At 43.9% G+C, this 26002-nt stretch overlaps 1 protein-coding gene and 1 non-coding gene across 5 annotated transcripts in view; both read right to left on the reverse strand.

The window, feature by feature from the left end:
• Nucleotides 1-24557, reverse strand: part of LAPTM4B (lysosomal protein transmembrane 4 beta) — a 65040-nt gene extending 40483 nt beyond the window's left edge. Inside the window, exons 1-2 of one of the 4 annotated variants that reach the window (NM_205802.2) lie at nucleotides 24224-24557; nucleotides 1177-1288 (exon numbers count right to left, since the gene is read on the reverse strand). In NM_205802.2, coding sequence (NP_991371.2) covers nucleotides 1177-1288; nucleotides 24224-24322 — 211 coding nt within the window. In that variant the 5' untranslated portion in view covers nucleotides 24323-24557. Of the gene's footprint in view, nucleotides 1-1176; nucleotides 1289-21038; nucleotides 21087-21293; nucleotides 21394-22014; nucleotides 22108-24223 lie in introns of those variants that run through there. The other 3 variants (XM_010812166.3, XM_025001440.1, XM_010812165.2) reach the window with 3 other exon arrangements.
• Nucleotides 20086-20158, reverse strand: TRNAQ-CUG (transfer RNA glutamine (anticodon CUG)). The gene has a single exon. It is a non-coding gene; the product is annotated as a tRNA-Gln (tRNA).
• Nucleotides 24558-26002: the final 1445 nt, after the last annotated feature.

The raw sequence follows: 26002 nt of genomic DNA on the forward strand, positions 1-26002 counted from the left end.
TCTGGAATGCTTGTAACAGATGTGTTGAATAAGTCAAAATAAATAAATAAGTCAGTCGAGTTTCCTGCCAGGTGTGTTCCCATTTCCAAACTCTCTCTCTCCCGAAAAGATGCGGGTCATATACTCAAGTTGGAAGGCAGGAGTCATTTTTGATTCATCCCTTTCTCTCACTGCCCACAGCAGTAACTTCTGTCTATCCCATCTTCAAACCGATCTTTCCCCATCCCCAGTGTAGCCTGGATTACAGAGAAACACCCCCCAAACCAGTGTCCGGGCCCCTGTACTCACACACCCGGCCCACTAATGCACCTCTACTCAGCAACAAAAAGGATCTTCTGAAAACACACATCAGTTCATAACCACAAAACATGAAAAAAGACTTTCTGACTCTGAGAATAAATTTTGCAAGCCTCACCATGTCTGCTGAAGGCTCTTAGTCCATCCCTTAACTGCACCTTCAGCCATTCTCCACCTTACTCACTATGTTCCAGACACATTTTTAAAATGCATTTTAAGTTCTCCAAGGCCAGTGAGAATAAATTCGCATGACCTTTGGTCCGGGACTGTGCACAACACTCTTCCTCTCAGTCAGCATGGACACAGCATGACCATACAAAACATTCAGGTTTCCCTGGTCTTAGGATGTGTGTGTTGGGGTGAGGGGGGATGCCTAGCCTCCTTTCTGCACACCCCACATCCGCATCCCTGTGTGCATTTCTATTTATCTGGAAAAAGCAACAAAATAACCATCAGAAGCCTTTCTAGAATGGAGAAAGATCACTTTCTGAAGGAAAGGTAAATACTGAGAGATAAAGACACAGTAAGATATGAAACTTCCTTCCTGACTCCCTCTCCCCCTCAAAGAGCCAGAAGGCCCAGGGTGTACAAAGAGTCACACAAAGCAAAATTTAAAAAAACAGGAAAGTTAACATAGGAAGGGGAAAAAAAAAAAAAGACGAGATCTGATTGAAACTCCTGCCCTTACAGGCAGAACACAGGCAGCACATAAACATTTGTCATCCTGATTTCATCCTGATTTGTAACAGTGGGAAGAGACTGAAGCGTCAGTTCAAATGGACCCATGAATCAATATTTGTAATTTAACAGGAAGAACTGGCAGCCGGATTCCCCACCCTTGAAAATACCAAAATATCTACAATTGTCTGATGTACTTACTGGCATCATCCATGAACTCAAAGTCACCCCCGAGTTCAGAACTTGAAAAGTGGTAATGATCTGGATCAGCCAGGGCACTCAACAGAATCAGCAGTACCACGGCATTGAGGATCTGCAAGAAGAAACGGAAAAAAACTTAACGAACCCCAGTATATGGCCCTTACAACAGAAAATTAGAGGGACCACGTGGAGTTTAACTTCAACAGCTGCTGGACTTTCAACATGAAGCCCCACCCTCAGAGGGAGCACACAAACATTCCCGAGGCAGAGACATGGTCAGTCCATTCATGCAGCCAAGGGCACGTGGCCTGGTGTGCAGGCGACAGCTGGTTTCAGCTCACTATCCCCTTGGCTGGGCACCCTGGAGCACTGCAGAAACACCCAGAAAGCCCTGAGGCCAGTGGCTGGAAAAAACTCTCCAGCTGGCTAAGCACACTTTTTCCAAGCAACCTCAAGTCTGTTCAGGTGACCAAACACTGTCCACGGGTTCAGACAACAAGAGTTATGAGCCCATCCAGGGAAGGGTGGCAGAGAATGAATGCAAAGCTATTTTGTGGAAGACTGAAGTTGCTCAGTTGTGTCTGACTCTTTGCGATCCCATGGACTGTAGCCTACCAGGCTCCTCTGTCCATGGGATTTTCCAGGCAATAGTACTGGAATGAACTGCCATTTCCTTCTCCAGAGGATCTTCCCGACCCAGGGATCGAATCCGGGTCTCCTGCATTGTAGACAGATGCTTTACCATCTGAGCCACCAGGGAAGTAGGTGCTAAATTATCTCTGGTAAATAAGAAAACTGACGGACGCTTAGGGGTTAAGAACGCTGCTGAAGATCAGGCAAATAAGCTGGGATCGAGATCCAAGAATTTCAGTTTGAAAACCTACCATCTTAAATTCTCTTCTTTTTACTCTGCCAACGCAGGAAACATGGGCTCGATCCCTAGTCTGGAAAGATCTTATATGCTTCAGAGCAACCAAGACTGTGCCCTAGAGCCTGTGATTCACAAATAGACAGGAGCCAGTGCTCACCGCAACTAGAGAGAGCCCGCATGCAGCAATGAAGAACCAACACAGACAGAAATAAAATAAAAATAAATAAATATTAAAATGCATTACTATCATTAGTAATTAGAACTGGAAAACATTCAGGCACTATGCCAGGTGCTTTATGTGGAGTTTCTCTCATTAGTCCTCCAATATCCTAACTGAAGTAGGTGCTAAATTATCTCTGTTTGGTAAATGAGAAAACTGATGCTTAGGGGTTAAGAACGCTGGTGAAAATCAGGCAAATAAACTGGGATTGAGATCCAAGAATTTCAGTTTGAAAACCTACCGTCTTAAATTCTCTTCTTTTTACTCAAACCTTGATTATCTTTGGGCTTCCCATCCTCGTTCCTTACATCCCACCAACTGCGAGATTCTGCCATTTCACCGCAGCATTTCTAGCCTTCCCTTCCCAACTGCCCCGCTGCACACTCGCACAGAGACCAACACCGATGGGGGTGGAGGTGGGGCAGGTTTTTAGAGCTTAGCTGGGGTTCCAGCTGAGATTGGGTCATTTCTCCTTTTTTCTAAGTTGAGAAACTTGTGATAGAGCTCTGTGTTTCACGCTGGTCAAAACAGAGAAAAAGATGAATAACCTTCATGCGTAAAGAAAATTCTTCTACTAACAACAATAACTAAAGGCATTTCCTCGTATAAAAATTGGGTTTCCTAAGCAGCACTAAAAGTTGGCGAAGAATCTGCCCGCCAATGCAGGAGATGCAAGAGATGCAAGAGATGAGGGTTCCATCCCTGGGTTGAGAAGATCCCCTGGAGAAGGAAATGGCAACCCACTCCAGTATTCTTGCCTGGAGAAATTTCATGGACAGAGAAGCCTGGCAGGCTACAGTTCATGGGGTCACAAAGAGACAGACACGACTCAGCATGCACACACACATACACTATTAAAAATCGTATTTGGAAATACCAGTGTACAGAAGAGGTTCAAATGCGGAGTTAGGTTATTCATTTTACAAAATACCCATTCTAGAATCCAATTTGAAATGGCAACCCCAAGTGGTTGTTTTAGGATTGTTGTAGAATTTGGAATAACCTTTTTTCTTCCTTTATTTTCCAAACTGTCTAACGTGGCCAGGTTGCTTTTTCAAGGAGTTATAATAACGAGTGGCAATTTTCCAGATCATATATGTATTACTCATTTAAACAGATACCACAAGCCATGTGGTTAAAATTTATGTACAAAAAAGGTATATAGAGAAAATTAAGTCTCTCTCCTATTCCTACAGTTACCCTCCCCACAGTGGCTATTAGAACTGCCAGTTTCTTGTTTCTCTCCAAAGAGCCAAGAAATTTCACAGCAGATTTTAAAGAGAGTATGATTAGCGAAACTCTAGTTGAAGAAAACCTTTCAGAACATATCTAAAGCTTAAAGGAAAGTATGATTTAGTCCCACAACTTGCAGATGATTTAGCAAAGATCTCTGCGAAATCATCACGTTTTCTTGGCATTTTATCCTCTCTACATTATTATCTTTGGGTAAGATTATGGACTGAAATAAGATCAGAATGTGTTTCAAAAAGTAAAACATCAAAGGCAATGCACTTACTTCTGTTATCACATTGGGTCTGAAAAAAACACACATAAATCTGGGATTCATGGGTGAAGCTTTAATGTAGGAAGGAGTGAAGTAAGGAGGGTAAAGGGGGGAGTGGAAAGGTCAGGAGGCAGTGTAGTGAGTCTGGTTAGAGAATACAGGCCAGATTTAGGGATCATGTGGGTCTAGTTTCAGAGTCTGGGTTTTATTCCAAGTATAACAAGAAGCCAGTGGAGGGACTTCCCTGGTGATCCAGAGGTTAAGACTCTACACTTCTAATGGAGGGGGCTTGGGTTTGATCCCTGTTCAGTAAACTAAGATCCCAGATCCCACATGCCTCATGCCTTGAGGAGCAGTCAAGGAAAAAAAAAGCCAATGGAGAATATTCTGAGGCTCAAAGGAGTACATTATGTAAAACGCCTACAAGAGTGGCTGGCATATAACAGTGACTTAAAATGAGTTGCCTCACATCTGCAGACCCCAACAAGAACCACATAAAGGCTCTTGGCCAGCATCAGAAAATTACCTGGTTCCAATTTTCCAGAGAGGGCTATGCAGCTGCATTCCTGTCCTTTCGGTTCCAAGGGACCTATCAACTCTTGATCAGCTTGTTATTATCCCCTTGCCTGGTTTACTTATCATAATCCTTTTACTAATTGCCTCCAACAATTAGTAAAATTGACCAGATGCTTTGCTAAGCACTCAGGAAGAACCTTCCAGGATTCAGGAGGGTAAATAAACCATGCACCCAAATAACACAAAGCAAAAAAAGAGGAAGCACGACAAGACTTCAGATAAAGAATAATGGAAAATCAGAGCAAGTTACTACAGAAGCCTGCAGCTGAGACCGGGGTCACGGGGAGGTGCAGGGGACACGGGAGCATTAAGGATAGGGAGTGGAAAAACGAGAAGGTTCTGGAACCCAAGAGAACAATTTTGGAAATTCTCCGGCAGTCCCAGTGGTTAGAACTCAGTGCTTTCACTGCTAAGGCCGGGGTTCAATCCCTGGTTGGGGAACTAAGACCCTGCAAGCCACATGGTGAGGCCAAAAAAAAAAAGAGAGAGAGAGGGAACAATTTAAAGTGTGAGTGAGGTCGCTGGAACAGGGGCTGGTGCTGAGACTAGCAAGCAGCTGGATTTGGTTAGAATACAGTAGACAAAAGAAAGTGCGAGGGGCTGAAACCAGAAAGGCGGGCTGCGGGGCTGGCGGGTCCTCAACCCAAGCGAAGAATGTGGGGCTGTGTCCAAACAGTTCATGAGGAAACTTTAAAGGTTTCTGAGGCAGGATATGACGTGATCTGAGATGCTGTGAGGAAGATCAAGCTGGGAGTGGCTAGGGGGGCTAAACTGGTGGCCGGAAAGCAACCCAGAAGGCCCTCCACAGTCTGGCTGAGCTGTAGTGAGGGTCTGATCCACTTCACCCCCATTCTCATGACAACCCTGTCACACTTGTCATCTTAGGCATCGGTGTGGGAGGTTAAGTGACTTCTGTCTTAGGTCCTGTGTGTGGAAGAGCCAAGGCCTTCCCACGTGGAGGTGAAATTACTAGAGACACAGGAACTGACGAGCTGCAAAAATAAAAAAGAAGCAAAAAAACAGACTCTGAAATTCCAAGCCTGGGTGACAAAATCTAGTCATTACCAGAAATAAGGACTATGACAAAATTGATGTTAGGTGGGAAAACCACTTGCCTATATGGGCATGGCTCAGTCGTGTCCAACTCCCGTGATCCCATGGACGATAGCCCGCCAGGCTCCTCTGTCTGTCGGATTCTCCAGGCAAGAATACTGGAGTGGGTTGCCATTTCCTCCTCCAGGGGATCTTCCCCACCCTGGGACTGAACCCAAGTCTCCTGCATTGGCAGGCGTATTCTTTACCACAGAGCCACACCTGGGGAGCCCACAGTACTAGTAGGCTATCCAGATTATCATGTGTTAGCTCGGCCACGTGGCCTCAAAGCTTTTTTATTCAGTCTTTGGCCCTCAGGCCCGACCTCTGGGTGTGTCTGCCTGACCCACTTTTTGATAGCCTGACTTGTAGTCCTGAGTGCTGTTGCCCTCTCCTGATCAGCCTCTGAACGAGTCACCTCCTTCCCGATGTCCTAGTTCTGGCTCCTGCTTATGTGTGTTCTTGCTCCCGAGCGGGTCCCAGGTCCTATGCAGGCTGTGCTCCGGCTGCTTCAGTCACCATCATCCTCTTGCCCTGTCCCCTCTGGCCCTTCTCCCTTTTTGGACACACTCCTGGGGCCAAGGTTCCCTTCCAGCTGCCCTTGTTCCTCCAAAATCCAGAGAAAGGAGACAGATAATACTAAGATGTAACGGCAAGGTCATTACACATCACCAAAGACTCACCACTGCACCCTTTTAATCCCAGGGTGAAACCTTCGTAACAGAAGGTCTGTGTGTTGCCACACATTTACTGGGTTATTATATGAAACCTCAGATGTTGGATGGGAATCTGAGACACCACACAGGATGTGAACGCAGTAGGCTGACAGGGTGACCCATGAGGACCTAGGTCTGTGTGAAGGGGAGACGGGGGGTATGTATACAGAACTAGCCGCGGCAGATATTAAACGTGGTCGGATGGAAAAGGTCAAACACAAGTCAAAGCCCCCAAGAGCACTGGGAAAGAAGCACTTCCCAAAAAAGAGAACACAGAAATCACCCAGTCATCCATTCTGACCATTCTGAAATGTCACAACCAAATGAGAACCAAGAAGACAGTTAGGACTTGCCAGGAGCAGATTATGTAATGACATAGCTAATCAAAATGTAAAAGGAAGAGAGGGAATATTTATGTTCTTGTTTGGTTAATGTTCACTAACCTTTGAGCTTGCTTTGTCTGTTTTGGGAGGTCACGTACAAACTGTTCCTGTTCTATTTACCAAGTGTTCCTGTGGTGTCACATATTTTTTCCCTTGTTCTTGACAATGATTACTTCCACATGCAAATAAATTCAACGTCTGTCCAATTACTTAAGTGGTGTCAGGCCCTTGTATATTCTCTGGGGATCCAAAGTGCTCTTCACCCTTAAATCATACCAGACCCTAAATGAACAGTGAGACTTACAGCTTGAATCTAAACAACTGAAAAGGTAAAATGCAATTATCACTTTTTAAAAGACTCAATAAAAGAAACTTAACACGCAAACCCACTGAATGATAATTACACAACAATCAGAACTCTGCACAGAAAGTTGCGTCCAAAAATGATCACTGCAAACTTATTTATACTAATGAAAACTTTGAACAGAATTAGAATAACTAAGATTACAACCGAATAAGAGAATGCTACATAAGCATTAAAAGTCATATTAAAAAATATTAATGACAAGAAAATGTTCACACTATGTTAATTGAAAACCACAGTGAAATTTATTCCAATTTATTATTTATGTCCACAGGCATAAATCAGAGTAAAAACACTAAAATATACAATGTTATAAACCATGTGGTAGATCTGCTGCTGCCTTTTACCTTTCATTACCACTGTACCTTTTTTGTATTCTTCAGAGTATCTAACAAGAGTATAGTTGCTTTTATGATCAGGAAAAAATATTTCAAGCTTCAAAAAAAAAATTTCAAGCTTCAAAAATATTCTTAATATAAAACATATTCTAAAATATTAGTATTACACCTCACTCTCTAAAAAGAAACAACTACTAGTAAGAAGATGGCCAATAACAAGCAAATCTGGCCAGGCTGGGAAATAGGGAACTCCCTGGCAGTCCAGTGGTTAGGATTCTGGGCTTTCACTGCTGGGAGCCCAAGTTGGATCGTTGGTGGGGGAACTAACATCCCACAAGTCATGCAGCACAACCCCCCCCCAAAAAAAACCACCTGGAAATAGGTATGTCAGAGCAGAAAAAAAGAGTCAGAGTGAAAAGAACGATTAAGAGATCCGCCACTTTCAGTAATGGTGTCTGACTCTTGTGACCCCAAGGATTCCTCTGTCAAGGGATCATCCAGGCAAGAGTACTGGAGCGGGTTGCCATTTCCTTCTTCAGGGGATCTTCCCGACCCAGATCTCCTGCATTGCAGGCAGAGTCTTTACAAACTGAGCTATGACGGAAGCAATGGTGAGCTATGTTATACAAACCAATCTTCTCACTGAGGACAACTAGAAAATTTGAACAAAAACAACATGTGAGAAGCTATTAGCTAGCAAGGCAGTGAGAACTAATGGGCCAGAAAAGAGGGAGGAGAGCAAAGACCCTGAGGGCACCCTGACAGCCTCACTCTCTGGGCCAGAGAGTTAAGACCTGGAGGAGAGGGATACTGGTGGGGCTGGAGGGCAGAAACCCCGAGGGCTTCACTGTCAGATCGGGAAGGGGCTGGAGTAAGATGCACTTCATCCATGGGGACAGGGCACGGACACAGCCCAGCTTTGCCTCATCGGCATCTGAGACTGGATGGAGGGGACCGCCAGTTGCCAGCCCCTGTTAAGAATCTATCAAAACCCTTAGTGGAGAAAAATGCATCCCACACTTAGAATAACTTCTTCAGTTTTTGAAATACAACATCCAAAATATAAGAAACAGGAGAAGACAGGATTGCTAACAATAAGGACCAGCAGACACAACAGACAACAGACCACAAGTGCGGCTCTTGACACTGAAGTTAATGGGCTCCCCATAAAAAGTGTCTCCACTTATAATACTCAGAGATTAAAAATAAAAAAAAAATGAGAATGTTCTCAGGGTACTTGAATCACAATAACGGGGAGATATGAGAGATTCTTTTTAAAGAATAGAAACTCTAGAATGAAAAATACAGTAGCCAAATAAAGAACTCAGTGGATGGGATGGGTTTAACCCATTAAGAGGGTTACCAAAAAAAAAAGAAATGGGCTGGATAAAACAGAAGAACATATTCAGACAGCTGGCTGTAATAAAAACAAAAGCAGCTAGAAGACAATAGAGTTACATCTCTAAAATGTTAGGGAGGAAAGGACCACCTTACAAGTTTAAAAACAACAACAATCTTTAAAGGATGAAAACAAAACTAAGATACCTTCAGACAAAACCAAAGGAACCTGTCATCAGCAGCTGAGCAGTAAGGAAAGCGTTACAGGGTATTCTTTGGACAAGAAAAGAATGACACCAGATGGAAGGCTGAAGATGGACCAAAAAGTTAAGAATAAAACTGATACTTATGTTGGCAATTGTGAATACTGATAACAAATAATAACAATAATGATTAATGAGTACAAAATATAAACAATACATAATAATAGCATATAGATCAAGAGGGAATAACTGGAACTGAACTGACAGTAGGTCCTTGCATTGTCCAGGGAGAGAACTGTACCGATTAATGTGAGAATCTTTAAAAGTCAAGGACATATGTTGTCACCTCTAGGGTAACCTTTTAAAGAAGTCACAATTAGGTGGTAGATACACCAAATGTTTGCTCAGTTGATAACCAAGGTGTTTATATTCTGTGCACTTTTTCTATGTGTGCAATATTCACAATAAAATGGCTAAAATTTTAAAACTATAAATTATAATCTGATAATACTGTTTTTGGACAGCTGCCTAATTTTTTTGCAGCAATATTTGGAAATATCTTCTAAAAACTATCAATGGCAGATGCGCCTTCCACTTGAGTGCAATTTCGACAGGAAAACTGAAATTAAGTTTGACTAAAAAAAAGTAATTGTGGCTCGTGGGCTTAGTTGTTCTGTGGCATGTGGAATCCTCCCAGACCAGGGATCGAACCCACGTCCCCTGCATTGGCAGGTGGATTCTTATCCACTGGACCACCAGAAAGTCCCAAGTTTGGGCCTTTTAATTGAAATGTACTTAATTTTAGAATTCTGACACAAATGTGCTTTTTATTCACGTAAGACCCTGTCTACAGGGTCCTGTTCTGATAGTGAAATAAATTTCTGACACTTAACTATTTCAACTCAAACAACTGTGGTAAATACATGCTGGGGGAAATTTAATTCACCATAAAATCCTAGTAGTGCAGGAGATAAACAAACATCAGCAACCAAATAAAATGCAGAATAAATGTTGTAACATTAACTCATCCACTGAATCATTCAAAAATTAGCTATTAGCCAACAAATATATGCCAAGCACTAGGCTAACATCAATACATATTAATCCCCGCTCAAGCTAGTCTGCTGTCTAGCGGGGAGGACAGCCAAATAAACTGGCTGTTCCATTTAGAGTAAAAAGGAATTCTGCTACACTGTGGCTGGGGAGAAGAGGGAGGCAACGGAAAACCTCTGTAGGAAGAGGACCTTCTAAACACCAGAAAGTAAGAGACTCGGAGATCTCGAGAGACAAAGATTACAGCACAAATGAATAATTTTAGGGAATCAGGCTAAGTGACTGAGAACTAAATGTTAAGAGAAAGTTCAAGGAAAGAGAAAGGTAAAAATGAGCAGCCCTTGGCAGTCCTTTGAGTTGGATTTTAAGTAAAGCCGGTGTTTTCAATAGGGAAGCTATAAATCCTCTGGTTTACACAGTGTGCGCGCAGGAGAAAGTTTAAGCAGTCAAGTTGACACTGAATCTTTCCTTAGGGCCCCACTTCGGCAGGCAAATTTTAAAAGTGCATTAAACAGTTCTCCCTCCCCCAGCCCCCAAGTTCAGCGCAGGCCTCCTGATTTACTTTGCAGCCTAGTGCCGCCAGTTCCATATACCTTCCGCATGGGTGATGGCTTAAATCAAGAAACCACCGCCACACCTCCTACCTATTACTGAAGCAGTTCTGCATGCCCTAAGTGGCGTGATCATTGCTACAACCACTCCACAGACGAGGACTCCCAGGATTCACAGGGAAACCTGCAGGGAGTTGTGACCTTTCCAGCTGAGACTCAGCCATGGGTCCTGATTGCAATTGCCATACATGCTCTTTCCAGTAACCCAGGATCCACCCAAGAAGCCACCGCATCCGGTTCACAAGGCCTGGCGACTCTGTTAACCAATCCGCTGGCAGCAGGCTCAGAATTCTTTTCAAGGGAGTGTTCCAGACAGCCGCTCTCATGTGAGCTGAGGCTAGGGAGCAGAGGGAGACAGACTTGCAACTCCCACTTCCCTGAATGGACTTGGTCGGGTTCCGATCTTCATGCTCGGGCTGAGTCACCACTATATTCTCTCGGAATGATAAGAAAGATGTCTGGACAGTGGACAGAAGGAGCCAGAAAGAAGGCTGTCCAAAGAGCCACCGGGAGACCTGAGAGGCAGGTGTGGACAGGAAGAACTGTGTTCCCCACCTTTGTGCCCTAAAGAACTTTCTGGATCTCTGAATATAAAGAGATAGGCCAAGCCAGAGCCTAGTTTATAATGTGCATAAAGAAGTATCAAGCACCAGAAGGTTTAGAAGGCCAGCATCTGGAAAAGAGAAAATATTAAGTGCAAAAATGGCTAATTTAATTTTTTTAGGGCAGCAAACCTGGTGCTCTTTGTGTTCTGAGATGCTCTCTATATTAGATCTGTTAGTCTCTATTTGCAACCATCCTATTCCAACAACTTGGATTATCATTAAAATGAAAAAAAAAAAGAAACATCCTTTGAAAAACTAAAGTGATTATTACTCCCTGCTTAGCTTCAATACATAAAATAATACTTTATTCCCACAGCTATTTACCAAAGACAAAACTGAAACTCATAAAACAGAATGTCTTTACTAGTGAAAGGGAAGAGGCAATAACAGATAACCACTGAAATACAAATTTTGCATCCCATTCAAGAACAGTGTTGTTATTTGTACTTTAGAGTTAAACTTTTTCTTACAAAATAGCAATACATTTAAATCACCTAAAAAGAAATCCAAAACTTGAAATTAAAGATCAAAAAATGCACTTCTAGTTTGTACACATACTTTGAAATTTAGAATAAAAAGCTGCTAATGTATAACTTGATAGCTAAGTTTTCAAAAAATTTTAATTGTCACATTAAAATAAAATCCAATGATACAGTCTAACTACTCATAGACAAAGAAATGCTTTGCAATCATAATGCTGAATTGTTAAATAATGCTTTTCTCCTTTCCATACATAAAATGCATACCATAAATATTCATTACTATGAATCTAGGTAATGAAACATTCTTGAAGGTGATATTAATATCTGACATCGTTACTTTTAGTTAAAAGAAAATAGCATTAGATTACTTCAAAAGTAAACAGCTTCTGAAGATCACCATTCTAAGCTATTTCTCAATGTAAACTAATGAAAAGATTATCCAGTAAATTAACAACTGTCACTAATATAAATAAGTATCTTTTAAGATTCTATTCCGGTTTACATACTTCCTTTAGAACAAACAGATTATCTAAGAAACTTCCTTTTAGTTTCTAAAGACCTGTAAAGGAGAAAAAAAATAAGGCAAAGAAATATTCTCAGGTAAATAACAAGAATCAAAGAAAGCACCTACTGAAATTTTACTAACTTAAACTTCTAAAAAATTTTTTACTGGAGTATAGCCGATTCACAATGTTATGTTGCTTTCTGCTATACAGCAAAGTGAATCCGTGATATATATATATCTCCACTCTTTTAAAAAAAAACTCTCCATATAGGTCATTACAGATTACTGAGTGGAGTTCCCTGTGCTATACAGTAGGTCCCTAGTATCTATTTTATAAATAGGAGTGTGTATATGTCAATCCCAATCTCCCATTTATTTCTGCCCACCCCCAATCTTTTAAACACTTTCACAAAGGCGCTATGATCTTTCTGCTATTAAAACCTGTTTGAAGGAATAAAAAGTCAAGTTTTGACTACACACGCATGATTCCAAGAAAAGAAAATTAGCATCAGAAATGTATGAGTCCACAAACCACTGCTATCAAAAGTGTGGTCTGTATCACTGAGTCACTTTGCTGCACAGCAGAAATGAACACAGCGCTGTAAACCAACTATACTTCAGTAAAAAAAAAAGGAGAAGGAAAAGTGTTGTCAGCAAAATGAAGTTTCAGCATCATCCCACATGTGTTACTAATGTAGAACCACAGGACCAACCTCAGACCTAATGAATCAGAAGTAAAGGTCAAGGGACTTCTCTGGTGGTCCAGTGGTTAAGAATCTGCCTACCAGCGCAGGGGACACAGGTTCGACCCCTGGTCAGGGAACTAAGATCCCCACGTCCCGTGGGACCACTGAGCCCGTGCGTGCTGCAACTACAGAGCCCACACCACAACTAGAGAAAAGCCCTCACTCCGCAACAAAAGATCCTACGTGCAGCAACGAAGATCCCACACGCCACAACTAAGACCCTACCTAGCAAACCAAGTATTTTTGTAAAAAAAGAAGGAAAAAAAAAAAGTAAATGCCAACAAGACTGGCAGCTGACCTCTTAGCAGCAAAGCGTAACTCTACAGTGGATGGAGAGCTTGAACGTGTCAGCAACTGTCAACCAAGGACTGCTTCCCCGATGGCTCAGAGGGTAAAGAATCAAGTCTGCAAAGCAGGAGGCCTAGGAGACTGGGGTTTGATCCCTGGGTAGAGAAGATTCCCCTGGAGGAGGCAAGGGCGACCCCACTCCAGTATTCTTGCCTGAAAAATCCCACGGACAGAGGAGACTGGTGGGCCACAGTCCCAAGGGTCACAAAGAGCTGGACACAACTGAACGACTAAGCACAGACACAAGCACTGAGATATCTTTCAAGAACTTGAGCCAAATACAGACAGTTTCAAAGAATAACAGTTTGCCATCAACATATCCTCACTGGGACCTCCCTGGCAGTCCAGTGGCTAAGACTCCGTACTCCCAATGCAGGGGGCTCGGGTCCAATCCCTGGTCAGGGAACTAGGTCCCACATGCCTCAACCAAGAACTCACAGCCACAACTAAGCCTTGGCACAGCAAAACAAACAAACAAAACAGACCCTCACTAAAGGAGATGTTTAAATACGCACATCAGTCAGAAGGACAGTGATCCCGAACAGCTGGTCAAGAAAATGATGGGTCATGTACTTTCCACATGCGGAGTGTAGAATGTCCATTTTTTGAATAAAAATTATAGTAATTGCAAAAAGAGAAAATGATGGACAGGTGTAAATACGTGACCAACTCTAAGCGAACACGGATTGTATAGGTCAGTGTCTTGGGGAAGCTTTAAAAAGAAAAGACACTAAAATACAAGAAATATGAGTTCAAGGACATATACTGTTCAAAAGAAAGGCAAAGACATTACTAAGTCTAGACTTTTGTTAAGTACATATATTAAATTTCTTGAATGAATCACTACTGCCATAGAAATAAAAAAACAGCAGATAGGCCAAAACTGCTTATCACAATTATGTCCCAATATTAATACACATATTACATGTATTAATATTATGTGTTCCAATATTAATACACATTCATTACCGGCAATTTCCTCTTACTAGACCCTGGATGCCATGTTGGCAAGGATGGGGTCTATTTTGAATCATATTGTATTGCCAGCAGCTCACACAGTTCCTAACACATGAAATGAAGGGAAGAAAATAACCAGATACACATCAACACTCCTTCTAGGCTTGTATTTTCTACAATTATTTTGAGATGGGAAGAAGGAAACGGCAACCCACTCCAGTGGGTTTTTCTCTTGCCTGGAAAATTCGATGGACAGAAGAGCCTGGTAGGCTACAGTTCAAGGGGTCACAAAGAGTCAGACACGACTGAGTGACTTCACTTTCACTTTCTTTGAGATGGGAAGCCCTCATCCATAAGCAGTTGTGGTTTCCTGATCCACTAGCTAGCTTTATCTGATGTCTTACACAGATGACACCAGCTGCTTTCATATGAAAATGCTATCATGTGCCCTCATTTTATCTTTAAATAAATTTTTGACAAGCAATTAAAAACTCCACTGATGATTTGCATTTGAATACTACTTGGTTTTATCAGTAGTTGCAACCATTTTATGACTTGCTTAAATTGTCTTGTGATACTTTTGAACGATTATTTGCAATTATTTGTTAGAATTATTAACTGGACTGTAGCCCACCAGACTCCTCTGTCCATGGAATTCTCCAGGCAAGAATACTGGAGCAGATTGCCATTTCCATCTTCAGGGGAACTTCCTGATCCACTAATTGAACCCAGGTCTCCAACACTGCAGGCAGATTCTTGACCATCTGAGCCACCAGGAAAGCCCATTATGTACTGGTTTGTAATACTGGAATTAATGCCTCCAATAATTAGTACCAGTTGCCCAACAGGCAACAAGATCGCAGCAATAAGACTATTGTTAGGTGTCATGTCAGATTAGTAGATGGCCCTGGAATCTGTTCTCCCCTTCCATCACAGTAACAGGGGTATCTGGATACGTAAATCCCCAGCTGAAGATACCATCTCCCTGCCTACCATGCCGCTAAGTCCTTCATCTTGTTTTGGGCTACTGCGATATGAGTGTTTCACAGAATCCACATCTTGGTGAGGGTAACAGGCAGGAAGGCCAGGGGTCTCCAAATGGAAGAAATAGGCTGCAAGTGTCAGACATTTTTATCTCTCTTAAGTGGCAGGAGGAAACAAACTAGAGGTATTTTTTTCCTTCTCTATACAAATTTAAAAGGAGGTTTCTCTTAAAATACAGTGTTGCCATAATGACACGGGTTTCACCTGAAGTTAACTATTCTCAAACCTGAGTTAACCAATGCATTTTTCTTATGGAAATATATTTCTTAAGCTATGTTAATGTACTGTGCATTCAACCCAGACTCTGTCTTTAAGTCAGTTCAGCCTAACGGCTCAGAACCTACTTGACAAACCAGAGTGTTATACTCAGATATTGTTCCCCTAATCTATGTAAACGAAACTATTTGTATGGTAATCTGCCCTTCTTCAAGAATCAAGTCAATCGTTTTATGGCCCGGGATGAATCATGGCCCGGGGTGCCAAGATTATCCCAAAATGCATCTTACGGATGAGGGGCCTGGTGCCATTCTGAGTTTTAAGACATTCCTTTCTTTCATTAACAGACTGCTAGTGACTATATAACATCCAGCTGAAGACTAGCAGGGGGTTACTCTTTCTGCCCCCTCCTGATGCCTATGTCAGAAACTTTCTCTATCTCCTTTATATTTTAATAAAACTTTATTACACAAAAGCTCTGAGCGATCAAGCCTCGATCAAGCCTCGTCTCTGGCCCCAGATTGAATTCTTCTCCTCTGGAGGCCAAGAATCCCAGCGTCTTTTCATTCAGCAACAACCTTTCATTGGTGCAAAACTCATGCTAACCACTTTGTTAGTTCAGTTCAGTTGCTCAGTCATGTCTGACTCTTTGCAACCCCATGCACGCCAGGCTTCCCTGTCCATCACCAACTCCCGGAGTATACTCAAACTCATGTCCATTGAGTCGGTGATGCCATCCAACCATCTCATCCTCTGTCCTCCCCTTCTCCTGCCTTCAATCTTTCCCAGCATCAGGGTCTTTTCAAATGAGTCAGTTGTTTGCATCAGGTGGCCAAAGTATTGGAGTTTCAGCTTCACCATCAGTCAGTCTAATAAATATTCAGGACTTTTCACATTACGTTAAAATGTATCTATAGTGGGACCCAGAGAGAGTGATATTAACAAACACTTTATTTCTTGTTCAGCTTGCCTTTAAAATGTTCGGGATGAACATCCATCATGGAACACAGGTTCTATCTCTGGTCCGGGGAAGAGCCCACGGGCTGAGGGACAACTAAGCTTATGAGCCACAGCCCCTGAGCCAACGCGCTGCAGCTACAGGAGCCAGCGCGCCCTAGAGCCTGGGCTCCGCAACTACAGAAGCCACTGCAATGAGAAGCCCACGGACCACAACCAGAGAAAGCCCACATGCAGCAGTGAAGACCCAGTGCAGCCATAAATCATAAACAAAAATAATTTTTGAAGCTTTTTAAAAAAGGTAGTAAATACCACTGAAATCTTCACCAGACAATATTTCATAAAACTTCCCTTGATCCTTTTTATTTGTGGGTGGGGAGGCCTGTATTTTTTTTTTAAAGGGACTCATTAGACATCTCTCAAAAACCCAGTATCCATTTCTGTCCCAAATCTGTTCGATTCCTGAATTCAGATGATGGAGAGAAGCGGGGTGGCCATGATAGACTTGTATCATTAACTAACCAGTGAGAGTTCTCATTCATATAACTTGCATCATTAGCAATGAGAAACTTCTGGTGGGAAGACCTGACATAGCAGCCTCTCCCATCTGGAAGGCTGTCCACACCCTGCCTGTCACCCGGGCCATCCAAAACAGCTGGCCCGTTCCATCGTCCTTAAAAACTGCTTTCACCCTCTCACCCCTGTTAATAATTCTTCAGTGCCTCTCACTATCTACAGAATAACATCCATACTCCTTACTCTGGAATTTCAGTCTTTTACAATCTAATATAGTCAGGAAAACACTAGGTAATAAGACTGACCGACGTATTACGAGTTAGTCCCTATTTTGCCCTGGACTTATGGACCAAGGTACAGAATCTGACAGCTGGAAAGAAACTATTCATCTAAAAGGAGCATATCATCACCTATCGAGCCTGACCCCAGGGATGCTTTGAGGTCTAAACAGGAACAAATGTGCAAGTCCACTGAAAACCGCGTATCAATCACTCCACAAATGCGAGATGTCGGCTTTACTGTCCAGTTATTACTATCCAGACAGAAATCAATAGTTATTACACCAGGACTTCTAAGGATACAAAAAGAACCCACCAGGCCTGGGTACACAAGCAAGCTGTGACTTTCAAAGTGAACTAGTTGCTTATTTGACAGGCCAGGTCATAAAGCCAAGGAGACCAGCTACTCTGAGCCCTTTCATCCTTTATAATCTGATATATGGCCAACTCCCCAAAGAATAGTGTCTGGCACAAAGAGGTATTCAGTATGTATTTGTTGAAGACTAACCTAAAATACACTCAGAAAATGATAAAAAGGATGCTATGCACAAAGGGGGACCCATCCTGGGTGTCAATGACAGATTCTTCCAACTATCAGCACCACTTTTTAAAACATACTAAGAAAATCATCGGATAAAATGCAAGAAATTACAAAGGAAAAAGTATGCTTGAGGGTGTCAGGAGCAATGCAAGTCCTGATGGCAAAATATATTCCATAAGAAATGCAGGCTTTACGTTAAAAAGAATAATGCCATTTGCAGCAACATAGATGGCCCTAGAGACTGTCACACTGGGGGAAGCCAAGACACAAAAGGAGAACTATCATATGACATCCCTTATATGTGGAATCTAAGTAAAGAAACTCACAGACTTAGAGAAGAACTTATGGTTGCTGGGGGGAAGGACCAGGGGAAGGAACAGTTAGGGAGTTTGGGACCGACATGCACACACTGCTGTATTTAAAATGGATAACCAACAAGGACTTACTGTAGAGCACAGGGAACTCTGCTCAATGTTGTGTGTCAGCTTGAATGGCAGGGAGTCTGGGGGAGAATGGATACATGTATATGAATGGCTGAGTCCCTTTGCTGTCCACCTGAACTGTCACAACATTTTTTGCTTATCAGCTATACTCTGATACAAAACAAAGTTGTGTTTTTTTTTAATGTGGCCTTTAGCATAAGGAATACAGCAGGGATTTTTTTTTTGTTTATTATTGTTCTCCAAACATTCTTTCTCTTCCCAGGAACAGCCTCCAGATGTCTCAACCCTCTGCTCTCACAATGATTTGTTAAATTAATCCCACTCCACCCCGCCCCCACTCACAGCCCTCCAACCAACAGTTCAAGGGAAGCATATCCCAGACCTAAATTTATCAGTATATTCTAGTCACATAACCATGGCCTGTTTGGTTCAGGATTGTACAGATAAATTTATCAAATCTGAACAAATCTCAAGACTCACAGCTTAAGTACTGGCTGGCATATACGGCAGCCGTTTGTATCCTAAAGAAGGTAACCTGAAAGGGGAGGGGTTGGGAGAGAGAGGGAAAGGGATGCAGTGAAATCCACCGCATTGCTTAACTGTGTAAGCCGACTTCAGCAGATGAGAAACACAAGGGTCATGAAACACACATCTCCCGGAGGTAGTGAGCCCACGTTTTTTAGGAGTAGGATGACAAGCTCATATTTGTGTTTGAGAAAAATACCTCTGGAAATTGCATATGCAATAGACCGAAAAAAAAAAAAAAGGATTATTGATGGCAAGGCTAGAAGCAGAGAGACCAGTTATGATTCTATTATAATAAAGTGAGAGTTAATGAGAGCCTAAATGAGAGAAGTGGTAGCAAGAATAAGAACAGGACAGAATAAGGCACTCAGGAGGTTGGAAAAAAAAAAAAAAATCAATATAACGTGGAGACGGAATAAAGGAAGAGATCCAGATGGCAAGGGGGACAGAGGCAGCTATCCGAGGAATCTGAGTCAGGGGTCGAAGGAGACTAGTGTGGGCAAATCTGAGTACGGGCGAATTTGGGGAAGTTAACGGATTCAGGCTTAGAATATTAAGTTTTGTTGAAGAGAGGAAATCCTAGAAGCCCACATGGCAAGCATTCTGTGTCAAGTATTCCTTTCAAATTGTGATCCCTCTGGAAACCGAGACAAATCAATCCTCATTCGGTGAGGATATGCACCTTACTTGTTTTTCTAAAAAAACCTTTGTAGCTATTAAAGGTTATGGGAGAAATCAACTTTTTCCTTAGGTTTAATGATTAAACTGCCTTTCTAAATAAACACAAGCCTCCACCTCACATCGCAGTACACAAAACACAAAAGCTCTATAAAAAACTTAGAACTAAACCAGATGTAAACATAAAAGCTAAAGCCATAAAGCTTCTGAAGAAAATTGAGTATCTTTACAATCTCAGGGTAGGCAAACAAAGTACTAACACAGAAAGTACTAACCATAAAAGAAAAAACGTGAATTGAACTTAACTGAAATTAAAAACTCCAGTTCATCAAAATAGACTAATAAGAAAATCAGTGGGCAGCCACACTGAGAGAAAATATTCACAAACAATATATTTAACAAAGGACTATACTAGTATTATTAACCAAAATATAGAGTTCTCACAAATCTGAAGGATTAAAAAAAAAAAACAATAAACTGTTTCAGGTCATCAGCCACATAGGGGAAAATTCAAACCCAAGTCACCAACAGCTCCCACTCCACACCCAGTGAGCTTCGTACCCTGTGGACTGGAGTGGAAAAATGGCAATTTGGAAAATACCTGGCAGTTTCTTATCAAGTTAAAACACACGACGGCCAGGAACCCCAGTGCAAGGTGTTTTTCAAGAGAAATAAAACCAGATGTCCACAAACTTTTTTTTTTTAATATGTATTTCTTTTCCTGTGCTAGGTCTTGGTTGCAGCATGCGGAATCTTTGTCTCGGCATGTGAACTCTTCCTTCTGGCATGTGGGATCTAGTTCCCTGACCAGGGAACGAACCTGGGTCCCATGAATTCAGAGTTCAGAGTCTTAACCACTGGACCACCAGGGAAGTCCCCACAAGCTCTTTTTTTCCAAGACTGTTCAGAGCAGATTTATCCATAATAGCCCCAAACTGGAAAAACCCAAATGTCCATCATCTGGCAAATGGATAAACAGATTGTGGTCTATTCTTATAACAAAGTAATACTCAGCAATAATAAGGCACAAATATTGACACACTCCAAGACCATGAATGAATGTAAAATTCATTATGCTAAGTTAAAGAAACCCAATACAAAAAAAAAAAACACCTACAGTATAATTCCATTTATATGAATAGGCAAAACACCTATGGGGTGGGCTGTCTATGGAGGGGATATTCTGAGAAGAGGCACGAGGGAACTTTCTGGGAATGTTCTCTAAGGGTGTGGGTTACAAAGGTGCAAACATTGGTCTTGTCAATGAACTGTACACTTAATACCTGTGATTTTCACCATATGTAAAGTATGCCTCAATTTTTAAAGGGAAAAAAATTTTTAAAAAGTAAATGAAAAGTGATCGCTAATACAGATACCTGAAATCAATATGCTTTTTTAAAAAAAAAAACTGGACTAAAGGAAACCTTTATCATTTCAAGGCAAAAACAAAACACACAACTTTTAAAAGGTAAAACTGGAAACAGCACAGACCAATAACATCACTCAGACCACAAGCTGCAATCACTTAACCTCTTCACCTTGGTTTTTCCTCTGTAAAATGGGAATTTAAAAAAAATCTACCAGGAATATGTAAAAACTAAGCTTATGCAAAGAACTGTAGAGAAAAATGTTGCCTGCCATTCCAGTTCTACCAGGATCAAGCCGTTAGCCACCACAGTCACCCAGGACTCTGGGACTGAGGGGAATTCAGGCTAGAGACAGACAGATCCCCAAGATAATGCAGGTCCATACCTGAGAAATTTCAGCTTTCACAGATTCTTGCATCTTCCCGTACTTAGAAAATGATACATAAAATCATTAACCTGATTTGCCTGTTCCGTGATTAACACTCATCTCAGGACTTCAACTACAGGTTTTCTCACAGCAAAAAATTCTTATATCCCGGCTCCTCCCTCACATCTTCACAACAGTTTCTCAGAGCTGTCTGAGAGGCTGTTCCCCTGGGCTATTTTATACAGAGTAAGACACTGAATAAACTCAACTCACAGCCTTCTCATAATTCACTCCGGTTTTTTTCATCAAGGAAGCCAGGGAATTCCCTGGAGACCCAGTGATGAGGACTCCTCGATTTCACTGTGGAGAGCGGAGTTTGACCCCTTCTCAGGGAAGCCTCGTGGTGTAGCCAAAAAAAGTAGTGCTATCAATAGTATAGTGGGCTTCCGCAGTGGCTCAGTGGTAAAAGAATCCGCTGGCAATGCAGGAGACGCAGGTTCCATGCCTGGGTCGGAGAGATCCCCTGGAGAAGGAGATGGCAACCCACTCCAATAATCCTGCCTGGAGAATTCCATGGACAGAGGGGCCTGGTAGGCTATGGTCCATGGGTTCGCAAAGAGTTGGGCACAACTGAAGCGACTGAGCACAAATAGGGCCTGGCACACAGGAGCTTAGTAAATGGTCATGGTAGAAAACAATTAGAAAATGCATAAAAAAGATTCACTTTACCTTTCCTTTCAATGGACTCTTTTTTGAATATCTATATTCCTACCCTTTTTTCTCCTGAAAACTCTACTTTTTTTTGATAGTGACCTCATTCCATCCAGATGACTGGTGGAAAGAGAAAGAGATGCCTTGTTCTTTAGCTCCTTCATCTTAAAAATGTACGCGTAAATCAAAGTTTTGGATAACCAAATTACATATGTAAAAGGATGAGGGAAACTCACTAGTTTAAAAAAAGTTTAAATTGTTTTGAGAAAAGCTAAAGACTTACAAAGATGACCAGCAGCATACAGCGTCTGTGGGGTCGCACAGAGTCGGACACGACTGAAGCGACTTAGCAGCAGCAGTGTACACTGTGTGCCCTACGTCGTTCCAGTCGTTTCCAACAATCGGCAACCCTGGTGGACTGTCGCCCACAGGCTCCTCCGCCTAGGGCATTTCCCAGGCAAGAATTACTGGAGTGATTCGCCCTTTCTGCCGCCAGGGGATCTTTCCCATCAGGGACCCAACCTGTTTCTCCTGTCTCCTGCGTCGGAAAGCGGGTCCTTCACCATTAGCACCCCTGGGAAGCCCCAACATGGCTTGCTTATTTACATCTGCTGAAAAGCTTTCTAATTATTTTTCAAAAAGCCATCGTTCCAAATGCTAAAACCTGCATCCCAATAACTCCTTTCCCCAAAGAGCACGCTCAAGCTGTGGACAAAGCCTGCAGAGTCCTCTCCTTTTATCACACCAATGTGTCCTACTGGATTACCGCCAACAACAGGGCTCAAGTAGATTTATCTTTCCTGTAGATCACGTAGTCCATTTGCCTAATGCAGTGCCCTAGATTTTACAAATTACATTCATAGATGTACTTGCACCCTGCAGATTTCAACATCTTCAAGGAGGACACAAGACATGTGGATAAAATTGTCTATCCTGATTATCAATAAAAGCACTATTTCAAGACCACCCACTATTCTTTCGCTGTAACTTTCAATTTCCGGGGTTTTTTTTTTTTTTGCTTTCAGTAAAACCAGGGTAGAGCCAATACCCAGATGTTCTCTCTGCATTCAAGCCGCACAGTAAGAACCCACATATATTAAAGATTTGTCTGAAAGCTTTTAAGGCCAAATACTTCTATTGTGTGGCCTGTGACAGTCACTGAATAAAGGAAACTTGCAACTATAAATAGCACAGAGAACACCATATTGGGGGAGAGGGGTGTTTTGCTTACAGTGGCACCACAGACGAGTTCACAATTCGACTTACGTCCGTGTTACATCAAAACACTGAACTATCAACAGACCAAAACACTCTGATGACTAAGAAGATCAGAATGTACCACCACTAAAAAGTTCTATATGCCATCTTACTACCACGTCTAAGGTGTTTCTTCCTGGTGCAGAGGCATTCAGCGCCCAGAGGCTCGGGCTTAACTCTCCATCATGATGGAACAGAAACCACGATGCAGCGGAACCCGACTCGGGTGCTGGTGCAGTCTGGGTCGGGGTGGGGCACCAATCAACCTGGAGCTGGTACAGGGCACGACTCCAAGTTGCCTCACTAGCGCCTGATAATCACTGCTCCCCAGACAAGTAAAAAGCTCATATCTAGAAACAAACTAACAGACCAGATGGGCCTTCGGGGTCGGCTAAGAAGCTGGGGATCACCTGCAAATCGGGGGTTTGGGGGGGGGGGGAGGTAAGTGGGTGTAAAATGGCTGTCCAGGGCCGACTGAAACGCAGTGAATCACAAGGCAAGCCCCTCCTAGGGTAAGGGCTTTACAACAAGCATGTGGGTAGGGCACCCCCACCCCCAGCCATTCCCACTCCGGATGCGAAGGCGCGCAGGAGGCGAGCCAGCAAAACCCCGGGCACCTGCGGGCCGGGAGAGCTGGCAGGCGCGGGGGAGGGTGGGGGCGGACAGCAAGAGGTGCCGGCTCACTGCCTCGACGGCTCTCCCGACCCGTCGAAAGCACAAAGCCCAGCGGACGCAGAGAATAAAGGAAAGGCGGGCACGTGCTCCGCAGGCAGGGATGGGGGTGCCGGGGCTCCGCTGACCATCAAAGCGCGCTTTCGCCAGAAACCGCGCAGCTCCGGGAGGCCCAGCCGGCTCCCGGCGGAAGGCTTTGGGGCGCCCCCTTTGCTCAGCGCGACCCCAGCCCACGCGCACCAACCCCCCGAAACCATCCCCACCCCGAACACTGGGTCCTGACCGCAGCCCCCGCCACAGGTTGGCTGAGCCGGGGGGTGGGTGAATCGTGGAGCCGCCCGCCCAGAGAATTAAGTTTCTAATAATATAACTTTAGGCGGATTAACGCCGGCTTCGCCCAACCCCGAGGGCCGAAGCCGGTACCCATGAGGGGGTGTGAAAAGTGAAGCCGGGTTCCCGGGGGGTCCCGGGGCGTCCGCGCTCCTCCCAGGCAGGTGCGCGCCCCCTACCCCAACCCCAGGGGGCGGGGGGGGGCGGGGTTCGTCCAGGCGGGTCGCGCTCACCAAGTACCAGACGCCGAGCAGGATGGTGCCAGTGCGGACATGGCAGCAGAGGCAGCAGCTGTTGGAGTAGAACCGCGTCCAGGGGGCCACCATCTTCATCGCTCGGGCCGCGGGCGCAGTGGCGCGACTCTGCGCCCAAGTTCGCAGGAGCTTTGGCCGTCGGTCCTGAGCGCCGCGCGGCTGTCGCCGGCCCCTCTCTCCCCGGCTACCCTCGCTCCCTCTTCCCGGCCCCCGTCCGCCTACCACTGGCCCCGGGCCCCTCGCCTCTCCCCGCGAAGAGCTCGCAGTTGGAACCTCGGCCGGAGCCAGAGCTCCGAGGGCTGCGGAGAAAGGGGGCGGGACCAGGGCGGGGAGAGGGGCGGGGCGGGGTTCCCGCGGACCACGTGACGGGCGCCCGGGCCCTGTGACGTCACCGCGGGCTCCATCCGGCAGCCGGCGGCCGGCGGCCGGCGGCCGGCGCCGCCCGCCCCGGGGGACAGAAATCAATCAACCCTCACCCCTGGCAGTCCCTGAGTAGGCCCCCGGTGGAGTTCTGGGCCTCCCGTCTTCCGTTTGGTCATTCGTGTAACTCCACCACCGGTTCGAGATTCTTTTATAGTCTAGTTGGTGTTGGGTTTTTTTTTTCTTCTTCCACTTGTATCTTGCAGATATTCTGTACGTTCGGTGCCATTCCCGTTGTTATCTTGCAGGTTGGCTGGGGGAGGGAAACGGTAAGGGTTATTCCGGCCAACTGCAGTCCTTTGAACCGCTGGTGAAGCCGCCCAGAGCAGTCTGTCTCTGCTTCCCAGCTCATTCACTGTGGTAGTAATCTTTTCCCAGAAAATAGAATGTGTACTACACTTGCGCTTCAGGTAGCGTTTTTAAATCGTGACTGCAGCTCTAAAGAAAGAGTCGTTAAGCCAAGTACTGCCACAAGGTCTCTGTGTAAGAGGATAAGGTAAGGAGTCCTGGGGAAAAAAGAGAAACAGGCATGGCTTTCTTGGCATAAGAGAAGCCTTCTTTGGCCTAAGCCATTTTGTGATCTAAGACTGACCCCAGGGCTTGTCCTTGAACAGGCTTCAGCAAGCACGAAAGATCTTAAGGGAACACAAGAAAAAACTGTTAAGGGGCAAGAAAAGGAACAATAGCAAAGATAACAAATCAGGTGTGAAGACTCCCTGGAGTGTTTCAGTGGTAACCATTAACCTTTCGCACTTTCTTGAACTGTTCTGCAGAATTTAAACCCCTTCCAGTGTGCAATCATCCTCTAAGGCAGGAGTCCCCAACACCCCCGACCCCTCATTAGGAACAGGACCATACAGCAGGAGGTGAGCAGTTGTCTTCCAGGAAACTGGTCCTTGGTGCCAAAAATGTTGGGGACCACTGCTCTAAGGGATGATGTTGTCGACCTTTGCTGACCCTCATGACTTCAGTCAACTCAAGTTTGGACTCTGATCCCCATGCCCCTTCATGAATACACATGGAACCTTAGCTTAAAGCTCCTCCCCTTTTGCTGTTTAGAGAGACACTGTTTTGGGGATGATACCCCAGTGTTCTCCTTTCTTGCTGCAAGTAATAGATCCTGTCTTTTCACAATCCTTGTTTTGGTTCTGTCTTGGCTCCATACCCACCAAGAGGTGAACCCAGTTTTTTTGGGTAGCACCTACGAGACCCAACACAGAGAGTTACTCCTAGGATTCCAGTTTGCGGTTATTTCCTCCCATCTAGTGTTTCGTCTGGAAGTGATCTCAGAGAGAGAGTGATCCTGAAGAGAGATCTTAGTTTCCTCTGCAGAAACTG

The sequence above is a fragment of the Bos taurus genome, chromosome 14, assembly GCF_002263795.3.
Source record: "Bos taurus isolate L1 Dominette 01449 registration number 42190680 breed Hereford chromosome 14, ARS-UCD2.0, whole genome shotgun sequence".
Classification (NCBI taxonomy): Eukaryota; Metazoa; Chordata; class Mammalia; order Artiodactyla; family Bovidae; genus Bos; species Bos taurus.